The sequence below is a fragment of the Nelumbo nucifera genome, chromosome 1 (genome assembly GCF_055504915.1).
Source record: "Nelumbo nucifera cultivar China Antique chromosome 1, China Antique-T2T, whole genome shotgun sequence".
Classification (NCBI taxonomy): domain Eukaryota; kingdom Viridiplantae; phylum Streptophyta; class Magnoliopsida; order Proteales; family Nelumbonaceae; genus Nelumbo; species Nelumbo nucifera.
In genome coordinates this window covers 204,423,946-204,448,888 of record NC_142649.1, presented here as the reverse complement: position 1 = coordinate 204,448,888, position 24,943 = coordinate 204,423,946, and the positions used below count along the sequence as shown (strand labels likewise).

General features: G+C 36.9%; 1 protein-coding gene across 2 annotated transcripts in view; it reads left to right on the top strand.

The window, feature by feature from the left end:
- The window catches only part of LOC104609851 (pleckstrin homology (PH) domain-containing protein), a 165,833-nt gene that overhangs the window by 139,124 nt on the left and 1,766 nt on the right, over positions 1 to 24,943 (top strand). The window contains exons 52-63 of one of the 2 annotated variants that reach the window (XM_010276250.3): positions 5,768 to 5,949; positions 6,058 to 6,567; positions 8,233 to 8,410; positions 8,515 to 8,651; positions 8,955 to 9,081; positions 10,063 to 10,284; positions 10,370 to 10,729; positions 19,302 to 19,460; positions 19,569 to 19,853; positions 19,930 to 20,142; positions 20,240 to 20,292; positions 22,252 to 22,360. In XM_010276250.3, coding sequence (XP_010274552.1) covers positions 5,768 to 5,949; positions 6,058 to 6,567; positions 8,233 to 8,410; positions 8,515 to 8,651; positions 8,955 to 9,081; positions 10,063 to 10,284; positions 10,370 to 10,729; positions 19,302 to 19,460; positions 19,569 to 19,853; positions 19,930 to 20,142; positions 20,240 to 20,292; positions 22,252 to 22,360 — 2,535 coding nt within the window. Of the gene's footprint in view, positions 1 to 5,767; positions 5,950 to 6,057; positions 6,568 to 8,232; positions 8,411 to 8,514; positions 8,652 to 8,954; positions 9,082 to 10,062; positions 10,285 to 10,369; positions 10,730 to 19,301; positions 19,461 to 19,568; positions 19,854 to 19,929; positions 20,143 to 20,239; positions 20,293 to 22,248; positions 22,361 to 24,943 lie in introns of both variants that reach the window. The other variant, XM_088895911.1, reaches the window with a different exon arrangement.

Below are 24,943 nucleotides of genomic sequence, written 5' to 3'. Positions count from 1 at the left end.
TGTATGTTGATGACATTATAGTAACTGGTGATGATGCCTCAGGCATTCTGGCCCTTAAGTCTTTCCTCCGTACAGAATTTGAGATTAAGGATCTGGGGGAGTTGAGATACTTCCTTGGCATAGAAGTTGCTAGATCCAAGGATGAGATTCTTATTTCCCAAAGGAAATATGTTCTTGATTTGTTGTCTGAAACTGGAAAAATGGGTGCAAGACCTGCTGCAACTCCCATTGATATGAGTCACAAACTTTCAACTTCGGATGGAACTTTGTTGGATGACAAAGGGGTCTTTCAGAGACTTCTTGGGAAGCTTTTGTACCTGTGCATGACTAGAGATACCCATATGGCAGCACCAGAACGGATTTTGTGCTATCTGAAAGGCTCTCCAGGAAAAGGGATTCTATTTACCAAGTATGGTCCTCTGAAACTTGAAGCCTATACTGATGCTGATTGGGTTGGAAATATTGATGATAGAAGATCTACTTCAGGGTATTGCAGTTTGGTGGCTGGTAATGTTGTCTCTTGGAGGAGTAAGAAACAGTCAGTTCTGGCTCGATCCTCCGCAGAAGCAGAGTATAGAGCCATGGCACATGGAGTCTCGGAATTGTTGTGGCTAAGGTCCTTAATGGAAGAACTTGGGATTGATCATGACAAACCCATGATGTTGTACTGTGATAATCAAGCTGCCATCAACATTGCTCACAACCCAGTACAACATGATAGAACCAAACATATTGAGGTTGATAGACACTTTATTCGAGAAAGTGTCTCCTCCGGTGAAGTGTGTCTTCCATTCATTACTTCTGAAGGACAATTGGTAGATTTCCTCACCAAGGGCATTTCCAAGGCAAGGCTTCAACATGACACTGGCAAGCTAGGCATGATTAACATCTATGCTCAGCTTGAGGGGGAGTGTAGAGGAGATGGGCCGAATGGCCCATAGACTGTCATTTCATGTTATGTTATGTTCCCCCTGTAATGGGCCTTATTTTGGGCCCATACTCTGTAATGTTCTGTTTTTGTATTTTCTTGCCCACTCAAGGGCCTCTCTGTAATATTTCAAAGATTAACTCTTAATAAAATGTTTAGGGTGTTAGAGGGAGGTTATGTTCGAACCTCTTACTCTCTAACCCTCATTGCCGCCAGCTCTCTCTCTTCTTCCTCTCTTGTAAGTGCAAGTTTAGGGTTTAAACTGGAGATTGAAGGTGGCAATCAACTTCTTTTGAGAAAGAACCTTTTTTTATCAATACCAACCTTAAATAAGAGCAGTTTAAACCACTTTGGAAGCAGCGGTCAACAGATTTCTGTCTCCCTTGCTCGTTTCTTTAGGGTTTTTGTCAGATGTTTGTTTTCCCTGTTATATTCTCTAGGTTTTTCAAAACCCCACGATCAGTTCTTGCTCCCAGAATTGTTCTTTGACTGTGGTTGATCCTTGGACACTTATAGTAAACTGTAAATGGTTTCTGGGTGATGATTCTTGGCTGAGAAGTGATTTCTTGGTGGTGATTCTCGACTATGAATGATTTCTGAACGAGAAGTCCTCACTGTGAGTGATTTCTGGGTGGCTGATTTCAATCAGCTAAGTTCTTTTTGCATAAAAGGTGGAATTCAAGTTTCTTTTGTTTGAAGTAGTGACTGTTAACATCTCATATAAAATGGAGAAGGCTGGAAGTGAATTAAAGATTCAAGGGGAAGGTCTTTTGGGGGCTGGAAGCATGACTGAAAGTTCCTTTCAGATTACTACTGTTAGGTTCAATGGAACCAATTACTTGGAATGGGTCCAATCAGCCATGATGGCTATTGGAGGTAGAGGCAAATTAGGCTAAAGAAGCCAGCCAAGGAAGACACATCACATGCCAAATGAGTCCAAGAGAACTATTTGGTGGTGACATGGCTGTGCAATTCAATGCAGCCTCACATTAGCCGAAAATATTTATGGGCAAAAACAGCTAAGGAAATTTGGGATAATATGAAAGAGACCTACTCCCAACCCCTTAATGTTGCTAGGGCTTATGAACTAAAGTGTGAAGTGAACAATCTTAAGCAGGGGGATAAGTCAATCTCCGTTTATTTTGCTACTTTGAAATCTCTGTGGCATGAAATTGACCATTTGAAGACAATTGAGTGGACCAGCCAAGGAAGACACATCACATGCCAAATGGGTCCAAGAGAACTATTTGGTGATGACATGGCTGTGCAATTCAATGCAGCCTCACATTAGCCGAAATTATTTATGGGCAAAAACAGCTAAGGAAATTTGGGATAATATGAAAGAGACCTACTCCCAACCCCTTAATGTTGCTAGGGCTTATGAACTAAAGTGTGAAGTGAACAATCTTAAGCAGGGGGATAAGCCAATCTCCGTTTATTTTGCTACTTTGAAATCTCTGTGGCATGAAATTGACCATTTGAAGACAATTGAGTGGGCCAGCCAAGGAAGACACATCACATGCCAAATGGGTCCAAGAGAACTATTTGGTGATGACATGGCTGTGCAATTCAATGCAGCCTCACATTAGCCGAAAATATTTATGGGCAAAAACAGCTAAGGAAATTTGGGATAATATGAAAGAGACCTACTCCCAACCCCTTAATGTTGCTAGGGCTTATGAACTAAAGTGTGAAGTGAACAAAAGTGCAGGGAGTTGAGAATGTATCACAGACAGTGGTGGAGGCAGGTTGATTCCCGTCCTTAGCAGTCCAGGTCGATCCCAACACCCTCTAAAACTTCAGATCCAGGCACTACTCCCACTGTTGAGTTGAGCCCACTATTGCAGACACTTTGCTTACCTTGATCTCCCAATTGCAATTCATAAAGGGAAGCACCGTTGTACTTCATCTATCGCTCATTGTATCTCATAGTTTCTTTCTAATGATTGTCTCTCAGAATCCTATAGATCCTTCCTGGCATCTATTTCTACTATTCTTATACCCAGAATAGTGCAAGAATCTCTTTTGATACCTGAGTGGAAGGAAGCAATGAAAGTAGAGATGGATGCTCTTGTTAAGAACAATACATGGGAACTAGTTGACCAGCTTGAGAGGAAGAAACCTGTTGGATGCAGATGGGTGTTTACAGTGAAATATCATGTTGACGGTTCTGTAGAGAGATATAAGGCCAAATTGGTTGCAAAGGGATTCACACAAACTTGTGGCATAGACTATATGGAAACCTTTGCACCAGTTGCCAAGATGAACACTATCAGAGTCCTACTATCTATTGCTGCAAACTTCTCATGGCCACTGTTTCAGGTGGACGTCAAGAATGCATTTCTCAATGGAGACTTGCAAGAGGAGGTGTACATGGAGTTACCCCTAGGTTTTTACAATACAGAAGTAGGAAAGAAAGACTATATGGAAACCTTTGCACCAGTTGCCAAGATGAACACTATCAGAGTCCTACTATCTATTGCTGCAAACTTCTCATGGCCACTGTTTCAGGTGGACGTCAAGAATGCATTTCTCAATGGAGACTTGCAAGAGGAGGTGTACATGGAGTTACCCCTAGGTTTTTACAATACAGAAGTAGGAAAGAAAGACTATATGGAAACCTTTGCACCAGTTGCCAAGATGAACACTATCAGAGTCCTACTATCTATTGCTGCAAACTTCTCATGGCCACTGTTTCAGGTGGACGTCAAGAATGCATTTCTCAATGGAGACTTGCAAGAGGAGGTGTACATGGAGTTACCCCTAGGTTTTTACAATACAGAAGTAGGAAAGAAAGTTTGCCAGCTGAAGAAGGCTTTATATGGGCTAGAACAATCTCCAAGAGTTTGGTTTGATAGGTTTAGATTGGTCTTGGTAAAGTTTGGTTACATGTAGGCTTAATCAGATCACACTCTCTTCTTTAAGAAGACAGACTCCTCCTTGACCTTACTTGCTGTCTATGTGGATGACATTGTGGTGATGAGAAGTGATAATAGTGAGATTGACTCCCTTAAGCAGCATCTTCACAAAGAATTTGAAGTGAAGGACTTGGGGGAATTGTGCTATTTCCTAGGAATTGAGGTAGCTCGATTTAAGCATGGCATTTTTATCTCTCAAAGAAAGTATGTCCTTGACTTATTGGAAGAAACTAGAAAGTTAGGAGTAAAGCCTGATGACACACCCATTGAGTTGAACCATAAAATGTGTAGAAGGTGGAGAACTTCTTGAGGATAGGGCTATGTATCAATGGTTGGTTGGGAAACTTCTTTATCTTTGCCTAACACGACCAAATATTTCATATGTTATCAGTGTTGTTAGTCAGTACATGCATTCTCCTAGGACCACTCACCTTCTTGCGGTGGAAAGGATACTTGCTTACTTGAAGAGATGCCTAGGGAGAGGCATACTCTTCAGAAATAGTGGTCGCATGAAGATAGAGGTATATAAAGATGCTGATTGGGCTGGATGCATTGATGACAGAAGATCTACCTCTGGGTATTGTGCATTTGTAGGGGGAAACCTTGTTTCCTGGAGAAGCAAGAAACAAAATGTTGTTGTTCGCTCCAATGCTGAAGCGGAATACAGGTCCATGGCCAATGGTGTTGCAGAAGTGTTATGGCTAAAATCTTTGCTTGATGAACTGGAAATTGACTACGAGAAACCACTGATGCTGTATTGTGACAATCAAGCAGCAATTAACATTGCCCACAACCCAATACAGCATGACAGGACTAAACATATCGAGGTGGACAGACATTTTATCCAAGAGCGAGTTGCATCTCAAGAAGTGTGTCTTCCTTATGTTGCCTGAATATCTACTCCCAACTTGAGGGGGAGTGTAGAGATAGCTGATTAGTGTGTATGTGGTCCCGGCCCCACACTTTATTTTTACTATTTATTTCTTTATATTGCAGTTATGGTAGTTGGGCTGGTTGGGCCATGCTTGTTTTCTTTTTATTTTAAGTAAGGGTATTAGAGTAACTCTACTCCTTGTAAAGTTATAAATATAAATAAGATTAAGTGGGGCGGCTAGTATGATTGAACCGCACCCTTTCTTTCTCTCCTTCTTCTTCTCTTCTTCTCTTCTCTTTTTCTACTATTCGTAACCTTGCTTTCTCTTCTTTTTCTACTGAATTTGTATCAGAAACAATCAGTTTCTGATTTATTTTTATCCAAGTGAACCAAATCATCTCTGTATGTTTCTTATGACCAGCCCCAAAATCTAATAATCATTTCCTAATTATAATTTGGTAGTAAGGCAATTAATGATAAAAGCAAGATAGGTCAAAACTGTGAATAGCTATGGAATGTTTGCGATCTTTAAATAAGTGACTCAAGTATACAGAAATTCAACCAGAACAAAATACAGATTACAGGCACATGCGCTTCTTCAAGGCTTATGATGTTGAGAGTGAGACTACAAATTATACAGGCTTGGGTGAAGGTGAAACTTTAACTTATTGACTATGATCTGAGTATGCTCATTGCACTGATAAGCCCTATTTCTGGTCATATGATCATTAGTAAATAGACATGTTCATAAGCTGGGCTCGGGCTTAACTTTTATTAAAATTTGAATAGGCCCGGCTCGAAGCCCGAGCTTGAAACAATGTAAAGTCAAGCCAAGAAGCATGGCCCGTGAACAGGTCTATTAGTAAACTTTACAAACAGGACAATATCTAGCTGGACAAATTTGAATGTTCATTTCAAGGCTTAAGAATTTTTTATTTATTCTTTACAGTTGACTTTAGTTGCTGATTGTTGATATATATTAAGATGGGAAATGTCTTATGTTATCAGTCAACCCTATAGACTGAACAAATCATGTTTGGTTCTTAGGTTCGGTTGGAAGATACTGAATGGTGTTTTCCTGTTGAAATCATGAAAGAAGACACCATCTCTATGGTATTGAGGAAAAACAATGGTGCAAGGATATTCTTAAGGACTGAAATTCGAGGCTATGAGGAGGGATCACGATTTGTAGTTGTATTCCGTTTAGGATCCACAGGTGGCCCTATCAGGTACATTTCTGCTTCCTATCATTTGCAAATTACTTCAGGATAACACCATTGCAAGAATGGTCCACACCATATTATGTAATTTACTACTCACTAATGAAAACTTTGCAGGATTGAGAACCGAACAATGAGCAAGATGATCAGAATTCGGCAATCTGGCTTTGATGATGATGCCTGGATCCAGTTAGAACCTCTGTCAACTACAAATTTCTCTTGGGAGGATCCATATGGTCAAAGATTTATTGATGCTGAAATTAACAGTGGGAATAACATTACTGTCCACAAGTTCAATTTGGATAAGATTGTTGAATATTCCATAGATGAAACAACACTAGGATTAAAGTTTCAGATCTTGGAAATAGGTAATATCAAGGTTGTTAGGTTCAATGATGACAGGTCATCATCAAGTTCACCTGATGAAAGTAAAACCTTAGCATCCTCTGGAAATTGGGGTACTCAGAGAACCGAGGAGAGCAATGTTGCACCTATAGAGCTTATAATTGAATTGGGAACTGTTGGGGTTTCTGTAATAGACCACCGACCACGAGAGCTTTCGTATCTATACTTGGAGAGAGTTTTTATTTCATATTCAACTGGTTATGATGGTGGAACTACAAGCAGGTAAGACTGTTTTAGGGATGGTGACTCCATAACTGATCAAAATTCTGATTAACTTCATTATTGTGCCTCCATGATTTCTTGAACTTCTGCCAATAAATTTACCTAAAAACTGCCTGATCATAAAAGTTATTCATGGTTTAATCCTTACTTTCTTCTGCAGAACATAAGGGCAACTAGTGATGATTATCAAGAATTTCAACATTTGTTCTATGTAATTTTGGACAATGTCTTTCTTAAAGTGCAATGTTAATTTCATTGACAAACTCAGTAGGTAAACCAGTAACCCAACTCCTGTCTGAAATATGACTGTTCATGGAAATGTCAAATTGCAAATATGCAGGAAACTTTAGCTTATATTTAGAAGTAATAAAAAAATAAAAGAAGCGCAGGCCCTTAGAACACTTTCAAATCATAATGCCACTATGGACAACCAGGAATTCATGATCATGGCATTACTTTATTCTGATAGATGTGAAAATTTTTTCCAATTTTTTAAATTTTTGTTAAAATATTGACTTGATTAAAATTTGTCCAGATGCAACATTACTGAGATGAAAAAGAGGAGAAAGGAGAGTAAATTGATCTAGCAAACGTTGCAAGTCAATCGACACTCCTGTTAATCTACATTAAGTTAGTCCCATTAGGTCAATTATACTGATTGATAGTATATATATATATATATATATATATACATATATATATAAAATATAAAGATTTTTATCTTTCAATTAGAATATTGATTCCAATTGGGAACAGTATCGTGGTGCACAATTTTTTAGGGATATGGCCTCGTATTTCCTGTCTCTTGGATCACAGAAAAAGAAGTTAAAGTATAGAGGATATATAGCAGGAAACAAAAACAGAAAAACCTTGGACTGCATTCAGTCCCCCCCTGCACACCCATTAATAGTCTATTTTGAGTCCCTTTGGACTCCATTCCTAGCTAACAAATCCGCTAGAGCATTAGCTTGATCTTCTAACACATCAGAATAAGGAATTCTCCACAGTTTCTAATAATCTGACCTCCCTTAAGATTTTGCAACATTTCCTAGGGCCATGCCTTGTGTTCTGTCCATTCAACCTATTACCTGTGAGTCTTGTTCAGTTTCTATCCTCTCAACTCCAAGAGACTTTGCTAACCTGAATCCTTGCAATAAAGAGAACAGTTCAGATCTTATGGAGCCTCCATGCCCAACTGGACCTGAGTACACATGGAGGATTTCACCTCCATGATTCCTGAAAATTCTTCCAATACCATATATACTAGACTTCCAATAGAGCACCCATTAAAATTTAATTTGATGCTTTCAGGAATGAGAGATAATCACTGTTGAATAGGAGCATTTTTCCTCTCCGTCGAGGATGCCACTGCAGCAAACTCTTTAGTATGTCATCCAAAGTATAAGATTAATTTTAATCACGATATCTTTCTTCTATGTGGTTTAAATTTTGCAGACAAAAATATTAAAACAATGCTAGTAGCACCACAAGGGGTTATGAGTTGTTAGATCTTGTTCTTCTGTGATTTAAGGACTCCATGATGCCCAAGCCCATTATATGAATATTTATCAATAAATTATGAACAGACCACTATTACCTTTTATTTGTTCCTTATTACATTAAGTTGGACAGACTGACCTTTTTTGCACCTTTCACCTATGCCAGGTTCAAGATCATTCTTGGTCATTTGCAGCTTGACAACCAGCTCCCTCTAACATTGATGCCTGTACTTTTGGCACCTGAACAGGCAACTGAAATGCACCATCCAGTTTTCAAAACAACTATTACAATGAGGAACCAGAGTAGTGATGGCACCCAAGTCTACCCATATGTTTATATACGGGTAATGCTTCATCAAGAGTGCTGCTTTGATAATAACTCTATATATAGAGATAAACAAGCTGTATTTTCATGTATTCATTGTCTCACCCAAAGGTATAATACTAGGTAACTGAAAAGTGTTGGAAGATTAGCATTCATGAACCAATTATTTGGGCCTTTGTGGATTTCTATAATAATCTTCAGATGGATCGGATCCCCAAAAGCTCTAGCATCACCGGAATTGATCCAGAGATAAGAGTAGAGTAAGAATCTCATTTAAATCTGGCTTTTTTCATTTTTTCTTTTTGTTTAAGAGGTTACAAGAAAAATCAGTTGAAGTTGTTGATTATGCTAAAAATGTAATAGCAGTAGTGTATAGCACAATGATTCAAGATGATTGATCACTTGAATGTAGTTTTATTTCATATGGTTATTATCTTTGGTAAAACTTGGATATGCTTCTCAGGAGATTTTGTCCTCTGTCATTATTTGCAGACACCAGTGGTTAGATGGTGCTTTAATGCAAAAAAGACAGATACGCTAATAATTTTTCCTTATTTGTTCAGCCTAATAGATGTTTCAGAAGTAAGGTTAAAGTTGTCACTGGAGACAGCACCAACTCAGAGGCCCCACGGGGTTCTAGGTGTTTGGAGCCCCATATTGTCTGCTGTCGGAAATGCATTCAAAATCCAGGTCAGGCTGCTAAGCTACTTGCATTGATTTCATAACGAGGCCAATCTTCCATTGTATTAATATTAGGTGGAAGTGATAGGATGCTTTTAACCAAATCCTTCCAGATTTAAACTTATAAATTTAAGAAAAAAGGAAATTGTATCTGTAGAAAAGGCATGAACTTATTTAAATAATATGAATTTCTTCTCTTAATTTTCTTATTACTTTAAAAGAGCTTGTGAAATTTCAACTCATTATGCTTTTTAGGGCACAAATGAATCTATTGTGAAGTGTCATTAAATACTTTCTCAATGGCACCCTCAGTAGCAAACCTTGAGTTGGATATGCTAGTTTTCCATGGATACTCCTAAGATCACCGGAAATGCAGTTTTCCATGGATAATCCTTATGATTTCCATGTATGTGTGTGTGTATGTATGTATGTATGTATGAACAGAATATTCACTTTACTGAGTAGTAACTATGCAATCTTATCATTTAAGCAATGCATGCAGCTATGTTTTTCACTAATCATAACTCCTAAAACAACTCTAATGACTTGTTATTAATCGTACTAAAACTAACTAAATGTAAACACATCAGAAATTACTAAAAACAGTAAATCATTATTTTACTATAAATGGTAATATTGGAAATTGGTATAAATGTAAGCCCAAAGTTTACCATAAATAGTACTTTTGAAATAACAGAAAATTCTAGAAAATTAAATCCCTATTCTTAAGACACCTACAACTAGAATATAATTTTAAAATCTCAAAAATACCAATATCCATATCACCCAAAAATTGTAAAATTGGTACAGAATATAATTTTAAATCCCTATTCTTAAGACACCTCCATGAATTCTTTCCTTCAATATCTGCATCATTTTGATTGTTTTTTTTTCTTTTGATAAATTACAACACCATTCTGATTCTCACTGTAATAGTATTCTTTATATGGTCCTACTGCTCTAGATAACATTGCAATGCCTGCATCTCAGGTTCATCTGAGGAAGGTCATGCACAGGAACAGATTTATGAGGAAAAGTGCTGTTATTCCTGCTATTGTGAACCGTATCTGGAGAGATTTGATCCATAATCCTTTACATTTGATATTCTCAGTAGATGTCCTTGGTATGACAAGTTCAACATTGGCTTCTCTTAGTAAAGGATTTGCTGAACTCTCGACAGATGGACAATTCCTGCAGTTACGTTCAAAGCAGGTATATATTTATTCTTATTTACCAATCCTGGCTGAAAATTATATACTGTGGATCTAAAGAGGATATAATTTGAATATGCAACCAGGTGTCATCAAGGAGAATCACTGGGGTAAGTGATGGAATTCTTCAAGGAACTGAAGCTCTTGCACAAGGTGTAGCTTTTGGAGTGTCTGGTGTTGTGACAAAACCTGTGGAGAGTGCCCGACAGTATGGTCTTCTAGGGCTTGCCCGTGGTCTTGGACGAGCTTTTGTAGGATTTGTAGTGCAGCCAGTGAGTGGGGCATTAGATTTTTTCTCATTGACAGTTGACGGAATTGGTGCAAGTTGTTCCAGATGTTTAGAGGTCTTAAGTAATAAGGCCACCTTTGAAAGAATTAGAAATCCTCGGGCCATACATACAGATGGTATAATTAGGGAGTATTGTGAGCGAGAAGCAACCGGACAGGTATATGTCAAATCCCCTCCCCAGTTCCATATTGTAGCTCAATATGTACTTCAAGCATTTAGGGTTCTACTATTTTAATGTTCAAATGCAGACTATCTCTCATGAGTAAAATAAATAAGCATAACTGAAGACATCCATATAATTGCTAAGCATGTAAACTTGATTCAATTACAAATTAAAAAAGGCTACCTATTGGTCCTAGCTATCTAGGGTCTTAAAAAGGATACAGTCCTAACCTTTGTCCTTTTTTGCACAAAGTGGCCACTCTTTTTCAAAATTGAATAAGCATTCTCATGTTTGCCAGCCCGACATTTTACCATTACATCAAGTAAGGCCCTTTGATTCAACTAGATATTAATTTTAGAAATTTCAAATCTTAATCGGGTATCCTCAACATAGAGGCTGCCTACGTGGATGAGAAAGAAAATGACAAGTTGACAAGTTGATAATTATACTCCACTATGATGGAGCAGTGAGCAAGAGTCAAAAGGACGATGTACATTATCTTTTATTACCCTCTATTATCCATAAGAGAAGGAGAAGAGAAGAGAGAAGAGAGATCTGAGAGCAAAACTCATAGCTGGCGGCACCAGCTTTTGGTATTTATATTAGAGCAATCATAACATAACAAAAAGGGAGGGGGAATTACAATAGTACCCCTGCGGTACTTAAACAGAAAGAAATAACAGAAAAAAAAAAAAAACAGCCTTTTAACACTCCCCCTCAAGTTGGGACTTACATGTCTATCATGCCCAACTTGTCACATAAATCATTATGCCACAAGTGATGTAACCCTTTTGTGAAGATGTCCACAAGTTGGTCTTCGGACCTGACATAGGGGGTGCACATTTCCCCTTCGACAACCTTTTCTTTGATAAAATGCTTGTCTACCTCAATGTGCTTGGTTCTATCATGCAGCATTTGGTTAGCAGCAATGTTTATGGCTGCCTTGTTATCACAATATACATAGGTTCATTAACTGTAAACCCCAGCTCACTCAACAATTTTTTTAGCCACATTATTTCAACCACTCCATGAGACATTGCTCTATACTCAGCTTCAGCACTAGACCTAGCCACCAAATTCTTCTTTTAGCTTCTCCATGTGACTAGGTTACCTACCACAAAGGTATAGTAGCCGCTGGTAAACTTCCTATCATTTAATGATCCTTGTGAAGAAACTCCCTGATGTACCATTTTATTGTAGTCCTTATTGTATTAATTTCTCTTATTTATTATTATTTTCACTTCAGCCCTGCAAGGGCCTCTCTATAAATTCTCTAAATTGTGTTGCCCTACAAGAGCCTCTCTGTAATATCTTTAATTTTACTTTCTATATAAAGGACCCTTGAGGTAGGGTTGAATCATCCATTCTTCATCCCCAGAATTATGTATTCTACTCTAGGTCTGTTGACATGGTACCAGAGCAGGCTGCTCTGTAATCTCTACTCTTTTCTTGCTCATTCATTGGGCATATTAGGGGTTTTTGTTCTCAGGGTGTTTTGGCTGGTGTTAGGGCTGTTCTCTTCAGTCCTAACCCTAGTTCCTCTTGGAAGATTCTGTCTGGAAGGATTTCTGAATATCTATGTTGCCCAGATCCTTCTTTTTCTCTCAGAAAATCAGTTGGAACTGACAAGTCTTGGAGGAGTTATGGTCTTCTCTCCTGGGCAGCAGCAGATTTTTTTTTTCTTCCTCCGTCTGTGTACTGATTTCTTCAGGATGGCAACAGCTTTGCTCCTTCTGGTTCAGTTTTGAACAGTCACAGATTAAGGAATCTCAACAGTCTGGCTTCTTCCTCCCTCAACAGCAGCAGTTTCGGACCTGTCTTCTTTGGTTTTTTCATGTTTCTAATTGAGTAACTGCAACAGACATCAGGTTCTCTCTTCAAGCTGATTCGGAAAACTTCTCATTTCAGGTTGGTGCATCATACTATTGTCATAATCGACTGTTATCAGTCCTTGGAACCCTAGTTTTGTGCTGCCATAGGGTATTTCTTCTCTTGGTTATCAGTCTTTGGAACCCTAGTTTGTGCTGCCTTAATTCTGTGGTGTTTATTGGAGGATTTTTTATTCTTCTATAAAGGTTCTTGCTGAAGTTGCCTTGGATTTGTCTGCATTTCATGCTTCAGCCCTCATTTTACTTTTCTTAAGAATACTGTGTTCGGCTGAAGTAATTTTCTGCCTTGTTCATTGCTGATTTGAGTGCATTACCAACATCAGTGCTGCTATTCTGGGTTGTTTTTTTTTGCTCATTTATGATGGCTGAAAATGTTGACTTTCTCCTTGTAAAATTTGATGGAACTAACTACAATATGTGGAAGTTCCATTTTGATTTCTATGATGAAGGAAAGGGTCTTGAAGGTTGCTTGAATGGGACTATATGTAAACCTGATGAGGCTGAGGCTGATAGTAAAGCCTATACACAATGGAAACTAGACAACGGAAAGTTAGTCTCCTGGATTTTGAGCTCCATTGCGCCTCATATTAGTGTTCCCATGAGAAGACTGAGGACTGCCTATGAGATGTATGCCTATTTGAAAAAGGTATATCATCAGTCCAATATGTCACGGCAATACCAAATTGAATCTGAAATCTTTTCCTATTGCCAGGGGACAAAAGGATACAAGAATACTATTCAAGCTTTATTGATCTCTAGGCTGAATTTGAACTTGTTCATACTGAACCTTCTAATCCCGTTGAATGTGTCAAGTATTTGCAGAAACATTTTGAAAATAGGAAAATTAACCAATTTCTCATGAGGCTTAGACCTGAGTATGAAATAATCAAGTCAAATATTTTGAGTAGAGGAACTCTTCCAGACTTAGACTCTGTGATGGGAGTGTTGTTGAGGGAAGAAACTAGACTCCTAACTGCTGCAAACATAGAAGGGAAGCATACAGATTTAGGGATTGATACTATTTTTCTTGCACGTGGGATTAGAAATCTGGTGGAAAAGGCCCTTCTAAAACTTGATGCTATGAAAGTAAAGGATATGGACATATAGCCTCTCATTGCAAAAAGAATAATGTTTGCACATATTGCAAACAACCTGGACATATCATTCCAAATTGTCCAATTCATCCACCCAAGGATGAGTATCCAATACCCCTATTGCCAAGGGAGAATCCTCTACTTCCATGAATAAGGAAGAGATACAACAATTGGTATCCTCTGCCATCTCATGTGCCTTTTTTGCTATCGGCCTATTTGGTGAGCTCTTCAATTTTTGCTCTTCTCCCTCTCACGTTTAGATAATTGATTCTGATGCTACAAATCATATGATTGGGGCCTATCCTGAATAGGCTACTTTGCCTTTTGAAATTATTCATAGTGATGTTTGGACTTCTTCTATTATTTCTCGGATGGGATACAAGTATTTTGTGTTATTCATTGATGATTGTACCAGGTACACTTGGATCTACTTTCTTAAACACAAATCAGAAGTTTTTCCAACCTTTAAGCTATTTCATAACATGATTTGAGTTCATTTCGAAGCAAATGTGCAAACCTTACTTTCAGACTCAGGGGGGAGAATACAGTGACAGAGAATTTTTGGCTTACCTGAAACATCATGGAATTCTAGTCCAACGATGTTGCCTAGACACTCCTTGGCAAAATGGTATGGCAGAAAGAATGAATGGTCACATTCTCAGTGTTGTAAGGACTCTCCTACAAGAATCACATGCACCTCCCACATTCTGGGTTGAGACCACTAGCACTACAATATATCTGATCAATTGTATCCCATCTTCTGTGCTTGCTAACATTTCTCCTCATCAAATGATGTTTGGTTCCCCCCCAGATCTTTCTCATCTTCATGTCTTTGGGTGTCTATGCTTTGTTCATCTTCCTCGTGAACGTTCAAAGCTTTCAGCTCAATCTGCCATGTGCGCTTTTGTAGGGTATGCCCTAACCACAAGGGATTCCTTTGTTACGATCCCTTAGCACATCGTATTCGTATTTCTCGAAATGTGATTTTTCTTGAGAATATCTCCTTTTTTTTTTAGGAATTGCCAAGTTGTATGCACCCTCTATTTCAGTTTTGCATGATTTTGAACCACAGGATACTCCATCATCCACTACCGAGAAGGAACTTCTCATCTTCTCTCGCAAGCGGGTTTGTGGTCCAGCTCCTATGCCTATGACCCCTCTTCCTTCTGGTCAGGATCCCTTGCCCATCATGACAACTCTGTAAGTGATGCCCCAATTTTAGATTCCTCAATTATACCTCCTATACCTTTACGCCGTTCTGCTCATCTCTCTAGACCACCTAATCGCTATGGTTTTACTTCAAACCATAGCTCCTTTGCTGTTTTGACCTCTACAGATATTCCTCGTTCTTACCAGTAGGCTAGTAGCAGCCCTCAATGGCAAGAAGCCATGTGTTTGTTGGAACACAGCAGCCGAAGAAGAAGAAGAAGAAGAAGAAGAAGAAGAGAAGAAGTTTTGAGAAAGGCGGCATACTCACTTCAGCCGGCCCTACAATCTTATATAGATGATTATAAAATAATGTTACATGAATGGACTAGAATGCCCCTGATTAGTGATGGGACACCTAGACAAATAAAACAAATAAAACATTAAACAAGTTTAGGCCCAATAACTAAGAACTTAAGACACAAATATGACTAACATAAACACTAAAAACAGCCAAACCAACACTCCCCCTCAAGCTAAGCATGGATGTCAGTCATGTTTAGCTTGCCAAGTAAGTCTGAGAACTTCGTTGAAGCTAGTCCTTTAGTTAACACATCTGCAATCTGCATCTCGGAAGGAGTATAAGGAATGCAGAGTTCTCCTGAAATTTCATCAGGTTTACATATAAACCAGCTAAAGTCACAAAGGAAGTATGTCCTTGATCTCCTTCGTAAGGTTGGGAAATTGGGGTGCAAGCCAATTGAAACTCCTATTGACCCCAATTCATAAACTAAGTGCTGATGGTAGTGATATTCTTCTAGACAAGGGTGTCTACCAAAGACTTATTGGTTTGCTTCTTTCCTTTTGCCTATCTCGACCTGATATATCCTATGTTGTAAGCATGGTGAGTCAATATATGCACAGTTCCAGAACTTCACATATATAGGCTGTCAACAGGATTCTTGCCTACCTAAAGGGTATCTAGGAAAAAGAATGTTGTACTCCAACCAGGGACTTCTCAAGGTCGAGGCTTATATTGATGTTGATTGGGCAAGTTCTGTGGATGATAGAAGATCCACCTTCAGTTGTTGCACCTTGGTAGGAGGTAATGCTGTGTCTTGGAGAAGCAAAAAAACAATCTATTGTTGCCCGATCTAGTGCTGAAGCCGAATATAGGGCTATGTCTCATGGTGTATCAGACTATGGTTGAGGACCTTGTTATCAAAGATTGGGATTCAAGCCGAAGCCCCAATGAAACTATACTGTGATAATCAAGCTGCTATAAACATTGCTCATAGCCTTGTTCAACATGATCGCACAAAGCATATTGAGGTTGACAGGCATTTCATTAGAGAAAAGAGAGCCAATGGAGAAATATGTGTGCCTTCTGTCAAGTCTAAAGATCAACTTGCTTTTTGCCTCACTAAGGGTCTCAACAAGCCAAAACTTGACAGAAATCTAAGCAAGCTAGGCATGATCGATATCTATGCTCAGATTGAGGGGGAGTGTTGAGAATATGTATTTGGCTTAGGGGTATTGTTGTCATTTCATTTTATTTGTATTTTGCACGCCCATATAGGGGCATAATTGTAATTGCTGTCTTTAATATAAAATGAAAATGTTTTGGGTATGAACAGTAACACACCCTCTTCTTCTTCTTTTCTTTTCTTCCTCTCACACTCTTACAACTGGATGGTTCTCTCTTTCACATCAAAACCTTCAAGAAATCCTACTTCACCACCTAAATTGTCATTCTTCCTTGTTTCTAAATCATAACTGTGTAACTGTGTAAGTACACAGCATTACATCAGAATGTCAATGAAGGACACTGAATGTACATCACTATATATTGACTGGAAAACAGAATATACTTTGTAAAGTAGCCACTAAAGGGATAATGGAAGGTAAGAATTTGGGAAAATATAGAAGATTAGGTTTTGATAAAATAAATATGATGTTTCAGGGGAAGGGGGTGATGGTTCATATTCAATCTTCTATACACTGAAACAAGGATGTCCATTGTCAGCAGCACTCTACTTCCTCATCCAACTCCTCTATTTTTTGGTTTTTTCGATTTTTCACTGCTGTAAAAATTGAACAAAAACTCAAGTAGTCAATCACTTTTTAAGACTTTTTCCATTATCTATCCTCATTAATTCTCTCTCCTGTTTCTCATTAACTCCTCCCATTGTCCTTCATTAATCACACCATTAACTCTCTCTTTCTCTCCTCCAATAACTCATGCCCCTATTTTCTCTCTCAATTAAACCTAAAATTCCTTAACTCTATATTATACCCAATAAATCTTAGGGTTATTTACTTAGACACCTCCATATCTTGTCATGTATTTACTAAAACCAATCCTATAGTTTGTGTATTACTAAAACGTTCACTATAGTTTGCAATCCCCTATAGGGAGGATATTTAAGTAAATGACCCAAGAGACTCAAGCCTAAATATTTAAGTCGAGAGGTGACAAATCTACCACCACACCATGCTTCAACCACCTGTTACATTTATGAGTTCATACATTCCACCTTACATTTTTCTCTATGCATGCCATCAACAAATTTTAAGAAACAATTGAGGAAAAATCTATGATGCCAAAAAGACATAATATCAGAAATACTTTGACCAATCAAAACCCTTTGTGAATTTGTTGAAAACCCACTTGATTGGTTACCACTATGATGATGCCAGTTGATCAGTAATAAGTTTTTCTGGTATCATGTCTTTCTAGCATCATAGTTGAAACCAACAATTGATTATTAAAATTTGTATATTTATAAATATTGATAATTATTGTATATTTATATATTTATAAATATTAACAATAATTATATTGGTAGTCCATACTTCACATAAACTATTAAAGGTATGTGTTTTTGTGTTTATATACATCATTTATAGTCATCTATGACCTAGATTCAGTGTTACCTATGTAACTTTTAAAACTCATCTGAGCTTTCAAAATGTAACCATGCATATCCCAATACATCTTTTAATTTTTTTTTTTTGTTTTTTCATAGTCCTTGCATTTCTAATACTCTGAACTTAGTGAGTTTTTCAACATTTTTGTTGCCCTAAAAATTGAACAAACAACATATCAGGAATGCTTGTTTAAGATTCGATTCACATTAAATAGGATGAACATGCCTTGCTTAAAGAGCAACTCTTCGAGTTCTCATTCATATGAATTGTTTTCTTCTCATTTATCCAAAGTTCAAATTCACATAAACCATTAAAGAACCTTCCATTACTTGCTAGTAGGTGGTCAAGATTCCATTAAACATAGATGTTCATTGGTTCAAAAAGAATTCCAACCATTTTCAGCTCAATGAATTTGCTAATGCAACCCCTTTGTGTGATTCAAGATTCATGAGTGAAAAGGGTTTCCTTAGACCCATAGTTTTGATGGTTATTTTAATCTTGTTTTAAAGTGACAGGTGACCCGTATAGTACATGGTACTCACTTATTCATATAGTATGCAGGTGTCAAATAATTAATCATTAATCATTATACTTAATTATAATTAATACTAATTAATTAACCCATTTTTGAATGACCTATGTAGTATACAATACTTGATTATCCAATATGGTATACAAGTGCAAGTTAAACCATGTTCTATATGGGTACCAAATAATATTATTATAATTAATGATTTTAAAATTAATTTAAACAAAAGTCAAATTAACAAAAACCAATAATATTATAATAATAATAATAACGTTATAATAATTGTAATTATTTATTAATTTTGATAAATTCAAATTAAATTCCCTTTAATTATTTGAAATAAATTCCATTTAAAAATGAAATTAGAATTAATATATGATTGTAATTATCTTTAGGGTTCAACAATGATACGGGAAAAACTTGTAACCAATTAAGTGGTAACCAATCAAGTAGTATGTATCAAAATTATGGGTGTTTTTATTGGTCAGAGCTCTTCCAGTATCATGTCTTTCCATCAGCATATATTTTTCCTTATCTTTAAGCTTAATGATAAAAACTTAAATTTTATTAATTTAAAACCCATTTAAATTGCATTAATAAAAGTTATAATTAATTAATAGAAATTAATAATTTTTTAAGTTTTATTAATAGTTAATACAACTTAACAAATTCTGCCTGACCCAAAATGCTTGGGTATTAATTCAAACAGCTTGGCCTGCCTAATTTAGAACGTCCAGGGCTCCTACTTCAATTTTTCTTAACAAAGCTTGTGCATCACACAGGTCCCAACTAATTTGTTAGTTAAATTGAAGGCTTATTAGAAGTACAGAAAAGAAATTTAGATGCTCAAAATAAGTTCTATCAGATTTCTTGGTTATATTATTAGGTGCTTTTTCAATGAAAACTGAATCTAAAGGCTTGGTTGGTTTGTACTTGCTTCCCAATTTATTGATGTATTTTCTACTTTTCATTTTCAGATGATCATGTTCCTAGCAGAAGAAAGTAGACATTTTGGTTGCACAGAAATTTTCAAGGAGCCTTCAAAATTTGCTTTGTCAGATTACTATGAAGACCATTTCACTGTGCCCTACCAAAGGATTGTTCTTGTGACAAACAAGCGTGTCATGTTGTTGCAGGTTAAAAAACAATGAGTTTGGACAGTTTATTTTCTAGTTTGTTTGTTTATTCCTATAGCAATAATACATGCCTGGACTTGACCATCTATTCCTCTTTTTCTGGTCCAGTGTCCGGCTCCAGACAAGATGGATAAGAAACCTTGCAAGATCATGTGGGATGTACCCTGGGAAGAGCTAATGGCACTGGAGCTGGCAAAAGCAGGCTATCCAAGACCCTCTCATTTGATTCTTCATCTCAAAAATTTCAATAGATCAGAGAACTTTGTCCAACTGATCAAGTGCAATGTTGAAGAAGAATCTGAGCAAAGAGAACCCCAAGCTGTTAGAATCTGTTCAGTAGTGTACAAGGTGTGGAAGGCACACCAGTCAGACATCAGAAGCCTAGTTTTAAAGGTAAGTACTCGTGGACTAACATGATCCAACCAATAGCTAGCTTGTTTCTTGTGCTAGTCTAATTCCCCATATGCAGGTTCCATCAAGCCAGAAGCATGTATATTTTGCTTGGGGTGAAGATGAAAGGGATTCACGTATGCAGATTAAACCCATGATCAAGTCAAGAAAGATATCTTCAGTCAGTTCTCTTTCTGGCGAGAAGAAATTTGTAAAACATAGCATCAATTTTCAGAAGATCTGGAGCAGTGAGCAAGAGTCAAAAGGACGATGCACATTATGCCGAAAGCAGGTGCATGTCTAGTTATTGCACTCTGACTTTTTAAAATACATTTTTTATCTCCTATGATAGGTAAAATCTTAATAGGAATATGTCTTGATTTCTTTAGGTTCCGGATAACGATGGAATATGTAGCATTTGGAGACCAATTTGTCCAGATGGGTAATTAAATTTCAGTGGTTCTGTTACTCAAACTTCTTTCATTTCATCAAATTTTGGATTCTTATTTTACTTACCATTCCTTAGTTAAAGGTACACAACATATGGTGCTGATATTAGTACTAGTTACTGGATGACCACTTGCATGGTACAACCATCTTTTTTCTGATAATAGGGTCATTCCATTAATCTCTAACTATACTTTTGTTTTTACTTTTACTATAAGAACATTATAGAAATTGAAATTACACCAAATTTAGTTTTCAGTTCAACTCCACTAAGCCTTGTCCCAATTATAAGGGATCTGCTTCATGAATCCTGTTCTGGCATTATGCTTTGTTCAGTGCTAAATCCATTCTTAAATTATGGGTTCTGAAATGGTTTCTCACTACTTCAACCTATGTTATTTTTGGTCTGCTCCTAGTTCTGTTACACCCTTCAACTTGTAATAGATCACTTCTAACTGGTGATGCAGATGGCCTTCCCTGCATTGACCAAACTATTTTAGTTCACTTACTCAAATTTTATCACCTATAAGAGCTACTCCTAGGTTCTTTCAGATAATTTAATTTTTTATCCCATTCCCTATTGTTTTCCCACTCATCCATCTCAACATTCAAACTTTTGTTACAGTTATTTTTTGGATATGTTGTTTCTTGGATGCCCAACACTCTGCTCCATGCAACATTTCTGGCCTTAATATTTATTAGTTTCATTTGGTCCATTGTATTCTCTTATCACATAGGACTCAAATGCACCCATCCATTTTTCCAAGTTTGCTCTAATTCTATGGATGACATCCTTCTCAATCTCTCCCTTGTTATGGATTACCAAACCAAGGTACAAAAGAGATCACACTGAGATATCTCTTGGTCTCAAATCCTAATCAAACCCAGATTTTCACTCCTGTTGTTATAAGAAAGTTCACTTTGGAAGGGTTGGTCTTGCTTGGGTGGTTATAGTAATCAAATATAAGACGGTTTCCATCGCTAATGAGATCTTCTAATGAATCATCCCTATAATTGATAATAGACTTTGGTTACCCAGCATTTTAGAAGAAAGTAAACAATCTAGTTGGTTTAATCAATGCAAAAAGAAAAGAAATACATTAGGCTCAGTTTGGAAAGAGTACAAATGCAAATATGTACAGTACAAATACATACAAAATACAAGGTTTTGCACTCTAGATATTTGTATTCGTACTCCTTCCAAACTGAGCCTTAGGAAGAGAATTGAGAGGGAAAATGGGTAGATAGTATTTTTAGTTGAGAAAATAGAAAAAAAAATGACAAACTTAGGGTGCTAGATTTCTAGTCACCCAAAATTGGAGAATAATATGAAAAAAAAATCCCACTTGATTTGACAAAGGATGAAGAGAAAATGATGATGGTTCTGTGTCGCCTTTGTTGCATTGAATTCTTCTAAAACCCTTAGGGAAACTAGGACTTCTATTTGCTCAATTAGCTTTTCATTTTAATCTTTTTATTTGACCCATAATTACCAAAGTGCCCTTCCCAAATGTTTTAAACTTAAAAAATATAAACACTTTTTTGTATCAAATAACTCAATTGTTGTAGGTTTTAGTGGTTTATACCTTTATGCCTCACACCTTGAGGCTTAGGGCTTACACCTCTTTCTAACAAAAGTCTTTAGCTTCAAACCAAAGTTATGAGTCTTAAAACCTTGAGGCAAAATTTGAAAGCCTTGTCTCAAGACTTAAGACTTTTAAAACCATGATATATATATATATATGGTCGAATACCTATAGACCCTACATCTAGACCAGAGCCTTTTTATTTTATTCATTATTTTTTTTTTTTTTTTTTTTTTTGGGGGGGGGGGGGGGAGGGATAATTCAATTTATTATTCTTTTTTATGGTTTTTTTTCCAACCAACAAGCACTGCTAATATCTTACAATAATGCATGCACTTTTGTACATAACTGTGATTGCTTTCTAGCAGGTATGTTTCCATTGGGGATATAGCCCGTCTTGGCTCCCATCCTCCAAATGTTGCTGCTGTTTATCATAACATTGATGGTCTGTTCTCTATTCCGATGGGATTTGATCTGGTAAGTCCTAAACTCACAGTCAAATGTGTAATTTACTAGCAATGGTTTTGAGCCTTAGGAGTATTTCTTCCTATGCTTTGTTGAGGTTAGTGATGCAAAAAAAAATCAATTATAAAAGAAAAATCAAATAATACTGAAATTGTCGATGTTCTTGACTATATACTATGCCTAATATTCATTTTCATTGTGTGTTAGTAATATCTAGGATTTACAGTTTTCTTCTCTAGTAATGGAATGTGAGCTAACTTCTCTCTTCTTCCAGCACCCATACAGCAAAATCAGTGAAAGATAAATGGCATTCATTATATCCATCATAAAAATAAGTAATGTTCATTGTAATGTGCTGACCAGACTTATTCTTTTAGTACACAATTTCATGTCGTTTTTCTTATTATTCTCATATTTTGCTGGCCTCACTTAACCTTCTAAAGCAATATTATTTTTATTATTTTTCCAGGACAAGATGTAAACTGTAAAGGTTGGGAGATCTATGTTACTTTCCTGATCCTTACACCTAGATAACTTATTGGGCAATTCCCATGTACATGTTTTGCGTGGTTGGTATTGTATGACTCATATACAACGTATACAGCACATACAACAACTAGAATATGATAATAGTACCAGTCCTCCCACAATTTCATAATGATAAATTTATTCCCACAATGCTTATAAGAGAAATGCATGGACATAGAGTCATAGACTGAAGACTCACACTTCAACTAATATATACAAACTGTATTTTGGTCTTTCGAATAAGTTCCCATCACCTTTCTGCTAATCTAGGGCTCCATGAAACTGACCAACCAGAATATTACTACAAGATTTTCTTGCTCCCATCTTGTATTTACTGCATCTTCTACTTTGGTCTGTTTTATCCAGCCATTAATGTAGCCCAACTTCCCCTACCCTCAATGTAGAACTTATCTGATTGGGACTAGGGGTGAGTATGGGTCAGTTCGGTTCGGTTTCATGGCAGAATTTGGAACCGGAACCTACCTTGTGAAGGCCGGTTCTGGCCTTGGTGGTTCCAGGGTCGGTTCCAGGGTCTACCCATGGAACATGTTCTTTCTTTACCTCCCCCTTCAAGAAATAAAAATGAAACATGTCATTCAAAACTTGATTTTCAATAATGATATTATATTGTTTAAAACTCATATTATCTTTTACCGATTAAACTAAGCAATTTAATATGTAGATTATCATAATATATTAATATATGGTTGAAAATTTGTCATTATAATTTAAATTTTGTAAGCATTACCTTTTACATTATTTATTATACACATACAAATATTAAAATGAAAACAAATTATCAAATCACTTAAGTAACCCAATGGTCAAGTGATACCATGGCTTTTGTAACCATGAGTGCTTGGGCTCAAATCTTCACATCCTTAAATTTTTTTTTGTGGTTTATTTCAAGGCAAGTCCAGTTCCAAAAGACGGTTCCACCAAGGCCAACCAAGGTCGGTTTGGGTAGGGTAAACCCCTAGACCCTGGAACCGACCTGGGTGGGGGTCAGTTCCAAGAATTCAGAACCATTCGGTTCCGGTAGGGTTGGTTCCAAGAATTCTACCCTGTAACATATCAGGTAGGGTCGGTTCAAGGCTGGTTCAAGGTCAGTTCCATTCTGTTCCGGGTAGAACCTACCCATTTGCTCACCCCTAATTGGGACCAATGATCCCATTCAATTTCACTGTAGTTATTTGTTTTTTGGACTATCATGATTGATTACAGACACAGAACCAGTCCCTGAACTAATCTTGATCTCATTATCAGTTCCAAGAGAAGACATTATGTCAAATAGATGCTGTCCAGTAATCTTCCCAACACTCTAAACTGAAAATAAAACACTTTCAACTCTCCCAATCACTTCCAACAACCAAACATAGCCTAATACACATCACACAGTTAATATTAGAAAACTTCCCCTACCCCTAGAAAACTTCCCCTACCCCCCTCCTCCCAAAGTATGTAACTGATTTTTTTGGGGGGTATTTAACACAACACTTTAATATAATGTAGCTGATTGAGGACGACTCTGGAAAATTGATCCCATTCAATTTCAGAGTAGTTATTAGCATTTTTGGAATATTACAATTTTTGACTGTTTATAGATAAGGAACCAGTCCGTGAACTACTATTTATTCATTATCACTTCAAAAAGAAGGCATTATGTCAATAGATGCTGCACAGTAATCTTCATAAAATTCTAAACTGAAAATAAAAGACCTTTTCAACTGTCCTTATCACTCCCAACAACCAAAAACAGCCCAATAGACCTCATAAATTTACTGTCAACCTTTGAAAACCCATCCACAAAGGTTGCAAAACGTGGCAGTCTGAAAAGAGGAGAAATTGCAGGCTGGCAGTAAAACAGGACCATGTGATAGCACCATAAAAAAAAGTACCACCACTTCTGATATGCTTAGAAATATCATATGGATCAAATCAAAAAGATCTTACAACCAAACATGGCATCACTCAAAAACATTTAGATTTGCAATTTTCCTTTCACACAAAAAAAAGAGGTTATATACTAGAGCATCATCATCCTCACTTAATGGTATGATTCTCTCC